General features: G+C 48.1%; 1 protein-coding gene across 1 annotated transcript in view; it reads left to right on the top strand.

Moving 5' to 3' along the window:
- Positions 1-2,614: 2,614 nt before the first annotated feature.
- Positions 2,615-10,343, top strand: part of Lrrc1 (leucine rich repeat containing 1) — a 130,160-nt gene continuing 122,431 nt past the window's right edge. The window contains exon 1 of the mRNA XM_051140113.1: positions 2,615-3,014. Coding sequence (XP_050996070.1) covers positions 2,856-3,014 — 159 coding nt within the window. The 5' untranslated portion in view covers positions 2,615-2,855. The remainder of the gene's footprint in view (positions 3,015-10,343) is intronic.

Below are 10,343 nucleotides of genomic sequence, written 5' to 3'. Positions count from 1 at the left end.
AACAGGCCATTACTCGAACCTTTTTCTTTCTCACTCGAGTAAGCGCTGTCTTGATGTTTGCTGCATTTTTAGTATCTAGCATGTGTCTGGTGAATAATGTGCACGTTTATTATCTGTTATGTCGTAAACTACCCTGAATTATACCCACACAGCAGGCAGGTAGTCCTGAGTTATATAAGAAAGCACATTCTGTAAACCCAGGAAAGCAAGCCAATAATTACAAAGATTATTTTCATTACCTTTGCTTCAGTTCCTGCTTTGAGTTCCTGTCTTTGCTTATCCCAGTGATGGATTGTAACCCTGACATTCAAACCAGACAATTCCTCATCTCCCTGTGCTGGTTAGCTGCCAACTTGCTACAACGCAGAGACATCTAGGAAGAGCAATTCTCAACTGAGAAAATGCTTCCATCACATGACCCTATGGGCAAGTCTGCAAGGCATTTTCTTTTTGTTTTAAGATTTATTTATTATGTACACAGTGTTCTGCCTGCATGTACACCTGCAGGCCAGTAGAGGGTATCAGATTACATTATAGATGGCTGTGAGCCACCATGTGGTTGCTGGGAATTGACCTCAGGACCTCTAGAAGAGCAGTCAGTGCTCTTAACCTCTGAGCCATCTCTCCAGTCCCACATTTTCTTGTTAAGACGGATATGGGAAGGCCCAGGCCACTGTGGTTGGTAGCACCCACAGACTGGTGGCCACTAAGCATCATTCCTCCAGGACCTTTATTTCAGTTCCTGTCTCCAGGTTCCCATCCTGCTTGAGTTCCACTCTGGCCACCTTAAGGATGGACTGTGATCTGGAAATGTAAGCCAAACCCTCCCCTCTCCAAGATGCTTTTTGTCCTGGTGTTTATCACACCAATAGAAAACCAGAACACAGTTGATGGGTCACAAATCTGGCAGTTAAGTCATGTGGACTGTGGTAGTTTTCAGGATCTGTGAAGCAGGTGAGCATGTCTGGTGTTCAGAGGGCGATGGTGTCTTTGGAAAGACGATATGTGACTACAGCCCAAGAAGCATAAGGAATACTTAATTCAGTTTGGAATCCTTAAAAGAACATACATTTTAAAAAACACACTTGTCATTTATTAAAACAATCTAGTGTGAGTACCTCTGAAAATCAATATTAAACTCAGGTCAGCTTTCTGTAAATTTTTTAAAAAAGCAGTTGGGAAACTCGAAAAGTTAATGGCCTATCTTCTTTGATGTCTCAGAGCTTTCCATGGGAGGTGGCAGAAAACAGGCTTTATACATGCTTCTGGAATGTAAGAATGAAGGAGGAGTGGAGGCTCAAAGTCCTCCTTAAGAATGCAGGAATCAAGTCAGCAAAGTAGCAGGAATTAGGCACTGGCTCGAACTATCAAGCCTGAGGTAGAGACAAAAGCCGCCCCTCTCTCACCAATTAAGATATAAAAAGGCCCTCCTGATAGAGATGAAATGATTATGTGTCCCTTCATCTCTCCACCTGGGCAGAGTGCCCCGTTCTGTTAGAAGCACTGAAAAGGCGATGACAAACGTTTCAGAGCAAACTTTGCCTTGGTTACTACGCATGTTCAATTTTCAGTCTTCTACAATAATGTGAATTTGGTGACTCCAGATCTGAGTCGCGCTGCTGGGCGGGGAGTCAGAGGGAGAGCCTTTTAAAACAGCTCTTCATTATTGTATTTGGCTTACACCAAAGAAAAAAATGGTTCATGACTTTGGTTACTCTGAGAGTGTTGACTGGGAAGAGAGAAGAAAAGGGGCTAGTAGTTCAAGTGTTTGGCTGTGGCACTGGGAACCTGTCATGGTGACCCCCACTCCCGCCCCCAAACTACTACTTGGGTTGCAGTCTCCTTTTTGTAAGGAGCGGGGTGCTGTCGAAGAAATACAGGAGCCAGGTACAAGAGGCTCATTTGGCTTTTTTGGACCAGTCCCTTGGTTCTTCTGCCCAGGTTAACCCCGCAAGGCACAACATCTGGCCGGTGTAGAACTGGCCCAGAAACACCTTTGCCAGCTCCTTTCTTCTTGGAGCATCTTTTAGAAGATTTGGGAGACTCTTCACACTCTTGCTTTTGGTGTCACCAGGAAAGGGGGGGGGGCGGTGACGCTTACACCTCAAGTAAGTCCTGCTTACTGAAGATGCTCTCAGGTCACAGAGTCTGCCAGCTGGCGAGTGTGCGTGGACGCTGGGGACAAGGGGAGCCAGGGTTGTGTGTGTGTGTATCAGAAAGCCAGAAACGGCCCTTCACTCTCAAGGTACCCGGCGGGGCGGTTCTTCCTGACCCCGGAAGAGAAAGTTGTTTTGGGGAAGGGGAGCTAGACGAAGAGGCATGGTGAATAAAACTAAAACTCTGAAGTTGTTCGGCTCCCTCTGGCCTTTGGTCTCGGTCATCTTCAGGTCTTTCTAGCACGCGGCTCCTTCCAGAGTCCCATGCAGTGCTAATCCCCACTGGAGGAGGATGGGGGACCGCAGAAACCCCGGTCGCCACGACCCTCCCTGGAGCCAGGTCTCCAGGAAAACCCGGAGCGGAGCATCCCGGTTGGGACACGCCCTCCGCGTGCGGCCGTGTGCGCATGCCCAGTGCAGGGCGGCCGCGAGTAGGAAGCGGAGCACAGCGGAGGGGGGAGGTGGGAGGGGACGCTCCGGCGGCGGTGGCGGCGAAGGCGCGGGACGCGGTCAGGGTTCCCGCGGCTTCCTCTCAGGGCGTTCTGGACCGTGCAGCCCTTGCGAGGCAAGAGCGAGCCTGGGGCCAGCAACGAGCGCAGAGCGGGCTGCGGGCGGGGAGCAGCGGGGCGGCCGGGCGGAGCGGGCTCCCAGCCCCGGGCTCCACGGCTCGGGACACGGCTCCGGCAGCGGGGGGCGGCGATGTTCCACTGCATTCCCCTGTGGCGGTGCAACCGTCATGTGGAGGCCATCGACAAGCGCCACTGCTCGCTGGTCTACGTCCCCGAGGAGATCTACCGCTATGCCCGCAGCCTGGAGGAGCTGCTCCTGGACGCCAACCAGCTACGGGAGCTCCCCGAGGTGAGTGCCAGCCTCACCTGGTAGGGCGACCGGGTCCTCGCGCTCCTCCGCCGACTGCTACGCTCTGGGAGACTCCCGACAGCGGGGAACCACTACTGTCCTCAGCTGCCCCATCCCTCCTCGCTTCCCGAACCTCATCCCCCAATAAAAGTTTGTCCCCCCCCCCCCACTTATACCGAAAGACTTGGTATTTAACAAGTAGTTACTTGGCAAGAGGAGAAACGTTCTGGTCCACTAAGTAGCTTAGATCCTCGGTCTAGGAACCAACGCCGGTTAGGTGAGAAACCAGGTAGCTCACACAGTTCCCGGCTGGGGGCGACCATGCACCCTGTTATGCCCCAGGGCAGATCGGCAGCCAGTGGCCTGGAGCTCCTCTCTTTAGGCTAATGCAGGTTCCAGAGGACGCTGGGACCTGGCAGCGTGAAAGTAATCCTCTGTATCTTGGCATCTGTAAGGAATGTACCCCTGGCCTTATCTCTGTGGGCTGTGCCCTGGAGACAGGGCGCGTTCTTTCCAGTGGCCCGATGGCGGCATGGGGGTGCTGGGCAGGAGGAGAGCTGGTGCAGGTGCCCAGGTTCCCGCCGCTGGGGCACTGGGTGCGTGGACCTGTTGCGTGGTTGGAACTGCGATGGATGTCGGTAGTGGCTCCCTTCGCGAGTCAGCCTTGCCGCTGCCTCTTCCTGAACCGCCACAGAGCTTGCTTTGAGTCAGTCCTGTCGGATGCAGTACCTATTCAGAAGTGTTTACAAAAATTAATCATCTGCCCGATGGAACCAGTGACAGATACTGATTGTGCTTTTAGGAGGGTCCTGGCACTGGTAGACGCTGAACTTTTTAACTCTTGAATTTGTCTCAGGACTTCAGCTTTAACAGTTAAAGAGGAAGCATCTCTAACCCAGGTGTGTGTAGGAAGTAAGCCTGTGGTGCAGGAAATGGAAGACTGGTGGGAGGCGGAGAGACGGCCTAAAGGCCTGAGCCGCGGAATGCAAATACCTTGTTTGTCCTTTGGTAACGCCAATGCCCCGTCATTTTCAAAAGAAACTGGTTAGATGTCTGTTTTGTCGGAACACGAACTGATAAGCATCTCCAGTGCTGACGGTTTAGAAAATCAGAACCGTGTGTTTTTCAACATCTCAAATGATGTTCTTCTTGAGTTAACTTTCCTTGATTCCCATGGCCGCCTCTGTGCGATCACAAAGCTCACCCTCACCAGGATCTTTGCAGAGCACTCCCCTCCCCCCCTTAATTTAATTCAGTAGAAAAACCATCCGGTTCCCTCAGGCACGTATTATTTCGCAGGCGTTTTCAAACACACGATCTGGGCTTTAGCTCCACTGTGTTTTACTTAAGTGGTAAGCTTTAAGTTGTATACTTTTTGAAATCTAGCAAATGTGACTTAATGCTTTTCAAGGGATTTGAAGTGAAGTTATTAAAAGACTTAGTTAAAAAAAAAGCTCTTGACACTACATTTCCCAGTGCTTTTCTGCAGTGTTTGTGTTTTATTGTGGACTTGGACACTCTTTGGGTTGGGCTGGCGTTTCTTTCCCGTGTGCAGTTTGTGAGATTTCCTGGACTGCTGTAGAGTTTTGCTTGGCATTGGGCGATTGACAGTTTTCTAAGTGTCAGTTATTTTTACAGATGGTAAACGACAACTCAGAAGCTCAAAATAAGGTCTGATGGCGTTTCTGTAAATACGGTAAATAAACGTTTCAAAACCAAAGGAAGGCCTTCCTTATTTGTAAGAGCCTTAAGTCAAGGTCCTGTGAAATGGATTCCTCTCTGTTTTATTTCACCCAAACTGTTGGGTTTGTGTGTGCCAGACAGAAACAACTACCTTGGAAGCTTGTTTTTTTTTTTTTTTTTTTTCCCTTTCAGTCTTTCCCTGGGCTAGCCAATGTTCACCTTTGAGATCAGTGTACCTCATTACGACTGCTGACTGGTGCGTCTGGCCTCCAACTCCTCACAGCCATATCGCCGATCTTGACGGGAGGCTTCAAAGGTCCTTAGTGTGGTGGTGGCCTTACCCAGCTGTATGTTTTATTGCCTGTAATTTGGGAGCACAGCCAGAAAGGAGGCCGGCACCCTCTACCTGAGCAGCAGGCTTTGCAGCAATGATAGGCACCTCCTCTCCAACTGAGAGGCCTGCAACCTCTCATTTGCTGCAACATTTTCATTTACAAATTGAGACACAGAATTGCAGTGATTTTTTTTTTTTTTTTTTACCCCTTTCCCCTCCCAGAGCTCTGCAGTCTCTGGCTGTCTCCATTTATTGAAGTGTCAGACAACTGCAGCCTGGCCTGTTCTGCTTCTCACATCCACCAAACCTTTAGCTGTTTTGTCCCTCCTCTTTTGAGTCATGTGATTTAAACTTGGCCTCGTTAAGCGTTTATGGAGGTACCATTACTTACTAGCTATTAGGAATATAGAGATTAAAGAAGCCGTGATTCTTATGAGCTGCTCCCAGGCTTGTGGAGAGGCTGATGACCTAAATACAGATGTTGCCAGTATCGGGTGGAGAAGATACCTCATCCCATCAGCCTAATCGCCGGCCACAGACATGTTGGTAACTTACCTAATCTACTACGTCAGAAGCGGGTCAGCATTGTGGTGGCTCCTTAACGGTGCAGGTCGAGGGTCGGGACCCTCATCTCGAGCCTGCCTCTGGTTGCGTGACAGTTATTCTGTCTTGCCTGCTGCGTCTGCCTTCACCTGTCCCTGCAGCTAGATTCTTTTGTTAATCTATCCTAACAGACTGTCTTGCTTTCAGCTCCTTGAAATTCCTGCATGCTTTGTCCTCTCCTGTAAGCACAGAGCCTCATCAGTGGGTCTCGCTCAGTAAACAGGTACTTTTCCATACTTTTCTGTTGCCTCCTCTTAGCCTCTAGCTAATCTTTGGTTGATTTCCTGATGAAAACATTTCAAGCATTTGTTCCCGCCCCACCCCCCCACTTCCATCACTCTTTCTCCTATCCAGGCTTATTTGTTTTCTAGTTCTAGAGCACGTAGCATGACCTAAGCTTAGCCTATATGTGCTTACGTGTTCCTTGTCTGTCTACCCAACTAAATCGTTGCCCTCCACAAGGGCAGGCCTGAACCTAGGCCACTATGGGCCAAGTGCTTGTTGCACAAATGTGTCCTCATGCGTTGACCTCAGAAGGCTGCCTTACCTTCTTGGCCATTGTAATTCCCCTTCCTGCAGCCTGACTTACTAGTCTGTTGAAACGAGGAAGTCATCCCTATTTGTTCAGAATCACTTGTCTTCCCCTGGAAGGCATTGTCCTCTGTGTCTTTTGCACTAGAAGAGACTCGACCTCCTTTGCCATGAGTGTGTGTTCAGTTTCAGCCCCCGAAACTTGCTCTGGCAAGGGGCTGCCGTCCCCACTCGGAACAGGCTAGCTCTGCTTCAGTTAGGTCTTCTCTTTGGAAGTGGTATTTCTTCCTGCAGTTCCATTTCTGAGGGCATCCATTTTTCTGATCTCTAACTTTGGTTCATTTCCCTCTCCATCTGTCTTGTCGCTGTGCCCTGTTGTTTTTTCCTCTGAATGTCCTCTTTTCTTTCAGTCTCTCATACCCACCTCCTGGGTTGCACCTGGATTCATATGGCCTTTTGGTCATCTTTTACCAAGGCTCTTTGGGCCTTGGCTTGAAGGGATAACGGGGCCCATGTGTTGGATTGAGACAGTTTAAGACATGGTTGTGCCTCTGGGATGCTCTCCTCCAGCCTTAATTTCTGCAGATGTTAACAGTACTGCTTGCTTCATAGGGTTAGTCTGAGGATTTGGATCAGTGTACGTGCAGGGTCTTTCTGAGTAACTCTGGCAAGAACTACTTATTACTGTTTCTTCACTGAAACTTAGAGAGCTCCTCCTCCCTTTAAGGAGTTTGCTAAACACAAATTAAGTTTTTTTGATATTATTTTCAGCAATTAAAATACCCCTCCCCCCATATCCTGTACTGTCTAGATGATTTTATAAACGAGTAATCATTGCATAGCTTTCTCTGGGCACTCCTTTTAATGTTTCTAGCTAACGGGGGAGGAGTACGTGTGGCTGCATGGGAGTCAGGTCAAGTCTAAGTTGGAAGAGTAGAGCCTCGACTGTACTTCATTAGAGAGAAATGATGGGAGTGGAGAGGTAACAGTGGGGTAGTTACTCAGTTAAACCCAGGGACCTGCGGCTGGTTAATATTAATACATTGGGAGCAGCTGAGAGCATCTACACGCTTTGTGCTGACAAGTCACTGTTGAGGTCTCCTTTCTTGTCTTTATTGAATTGTAGAGTTGTTTCAATTTATAGTTATATAAAAGCCGAGGCATAGGGATGACACACCTATATATTTAAATGGGTATATAATAAAATCAACTCAGTCAATAAAAGACCAATTACACATTTAAGGAATGTGAGTGCTTACAGCAAAGGGGACCGAAAGGAATATTTTCCCTACTGATCCACAGATTTCTCGAGCTAGGGAAACAGTTAGTTCTCAGACATTCTCTTATTACTATACAATTTAGCACTTAATTGCCTTCTGATTGTTTTCTGTGCTGGTTCACACCTTCCCTGTAGGTTTCCTCATTCCCTACACTTAGAGGTGAGAAAGCCAAGCGAGAGAAGCTGTAATTTTCATAGGCTAGTTGAGACTAGAGTGTAGGCAGCATGCAGATATTATCTATCTGTGACAGTCACTACATCCACCCTCTACTAAGTTGCAAGCTTCGAAGTAGTTTTCGTACACAAATCATTTTTCTTTCACAGCATAACAGCCCATTTTAACCATTATAATTTCATTTTTTTTCTTTCGGTTTTTCGAGACAGGGTTTCTCTTGTGTGTGTAGCCATGGCTATCCTGGACTTGCTTTGTAGCCCAGGCTGGCCTCGAACTCATTAAGATCTGCCTGCCTCTGCCTCCCAAGTGGTGGGATTGAAGGCGTGCACCACCAAACTCAGAAAAAAGACTTAAAGGTAAGAGGCAGTCTTGCCACCACGTGTCACCTATGTGGGGGTGGAGGTGGGGAAAGGGGGGGAAGGCTGGCAGTGGGGATGATTGGGAGCCTCTGTGGGGCCGTTACAGCTTTGAGGAGTTTCAGACTTTTGGAGGAAACGAGAGAAAACTTGATAGAGGTGGTGACTCAGAATAGATTAGGACAAAGGAGTGTGCATCGTCCCAGGTGCGGAGATTGAGGGGGCCATCTGCCTGGTGGCAGCCAGGAGCCACCCTACAGTGGAGTTGAACTCCGTCCCGTTTAGCAGCGGAGGCTGTTGGTGGTCCTCTTAGGAGAGGATGATGCTGGAAGATAGGCCACGAGCCCTTGCGTGGTGTAGCCAGAGGGATGGTGGCATACTTGTAAGGACAGTCAGGACAAGGCTTTGAGATCTTCACCCCTGGAGTTCACGGAACTTTGTGTATGATGACACAGCTGGGTATGAGTTTCTTACGATGGTGTCTTTTCCTTGAATGTGGGGCGCCAAAACATCGAGAATTTCGTATGTAGGCTTCGCCTTGGGAAGGAAATGGCCAGCCAGATGTGTTGTGGGTAGGAAGAGGAACACATGAAATTTTTTTTTTCTTTCTTTCTGTTGTCAGGTAAATACAGACAGACATCGTGTGTATAAAAGTGTACCCATTGTGAGTCTGGTAACTCACTCCATGGCTCTGTTTTTCCAAGAAATAGGAGTACATCTATAGGCGTGTACTGTGCCATGTGTGCTTCACAGAGTGCCAACACTACTTGTGGGACCGTCTCAAACATGGAAGGGAGGGCTGTGGCCTGTGATGGGCAGTCGCGGAGGGCGGCAGTCGACTTTTGCCCTGTGCTCATGCAAGGGCAAGGGTAAGGTCGACAGCTGTAGGTCCCCATCTCGAGTGCAGGCTGGAAGGACGCTTGTCTTCTGCCGCAAGATCTGCGTGAAGGGTGATGAAATCACGGGTCAGGCCTTGGTAAGCGCCCAGAAGAAGCTTCTGCATGCCCATTAGCTTTCTCTTAGGTGTAATTTAGTGGACAGGAATGGTAATTTACTATTGCATGTGGTATTTTAGAAGATTTAATGGGTGTGTGTGTGTGTGTGTGTGTGTGTGTGTGTGTGTGTGTGTGTGTTTTTTTACCTTGGAGTCCTCGAAGGAAGTTTACCCTGATTGTTGAAGAGTTTACTTCTGAGGGCTGTAGCGTCTAGACTCATGAGAGGAAAATGCTATTTTTTTGTTTCTATGAACACCAAGGAATAAATTTACCTCAAGGTAAATTTGGGTGGAAGGAGGCATTATGCCTAGTTATGGAGGCCTCTAGATGTTTTCTTGGTGGCTTGGCCAGGAGGGAGCACTTTGGCCCCTTTCTGTCCATAGTTCATACCTGCTTCTTTGGAAACCATAGGAGGAGCAGTCAGCTGGGGCTCGGGATAAGGACTCTGGCTTAGACAGGCAGCTGTGATGGTCAGAAGTGGCTTCCAGACCTTTCAGGATGTGACGTGAGTTCAGGCTGTTTGACTTGACTCAAAGATGCTGGCTACACACCTCTGGGCTTCCGGCTGTGACCGACTGATTTGTCTCCTATGATTTTGTAGTAATTAAAGAAAGAAAGCTGTTTCTTTTGTAGTGATATCACCCATTAATTGTTTTATTTTTATATCTTTTAACATTTTCCAACAGTAACTAATGGTTGTTAACTTTGGAGCACAGAGCAGTATTGCAGAGCACGTATAAATCATAAAACGATGCATACAGACTCCCCAACACCCCTGCGCACTTATATCTTTTTTTTAAAAATTTGATACCAGTTTTCTCTGTGTAGCTTTGGTTGCTCTGGACTTGCTTTGTAGTCCAGGCTAGCCTCAAACCCACAGAGATGGGCTTGCCTCTGCCTCCCTGAGTGCTGGGATGACAGGTGTGCTGCTGTGCGACTCACATTTTTACCATTCACTACCTTATGGTGAAAACCCTTCCCGTTTTGGTTGTGAATCAATATTTCAGTGCTGGAAATAAGACTCAGGTCCTCTGGGAGAGCAGCAAGTGCTTTTAACCACTGAGCCGTCTCTCTAGCCCCAAACATCCGCTCTTAAAAGAATATATTCTTTCCTTGCCTGCAGTGGTATTGCCTACAACGCTAGGTACCTAGGAGGCTGGGCTAGGAGGTTTGGGAGTTCAAGTCTAGCCTGGGTTACATAGCAAGACAGTGTATTAATAAAAAACAATAGGAAGAAGAAGAAGAGGGAGAAGAAAGAAAATAAAGGATTCTCAAGAGGGTTGTCTTTCTCCTCATACAATGCCACATACTATCATTTAAACAAAAAGAGGACTCTGGTGGCTTTGCTCTGTGCTTCCGCTTTCACACTGTAT

The sequence above is a fragment of the Acomys russatus genome, chromosome 32 (assembly GCF_903995435.1).
Source record: "Acomys russatus chromosome 32, mAcoRus1.1, whole genome shotgun sequence".
NCBI lineage: Eukaryota > Metazoa > Chordata > Mammalia > Rodentia > Muridae > Acomys > Acomys russatus.
The sequence above is the reverse complement of the archived record's forward strand: the minus strand, read 5'-3'. Positions and strand labels throughout refer to the sequence as shown.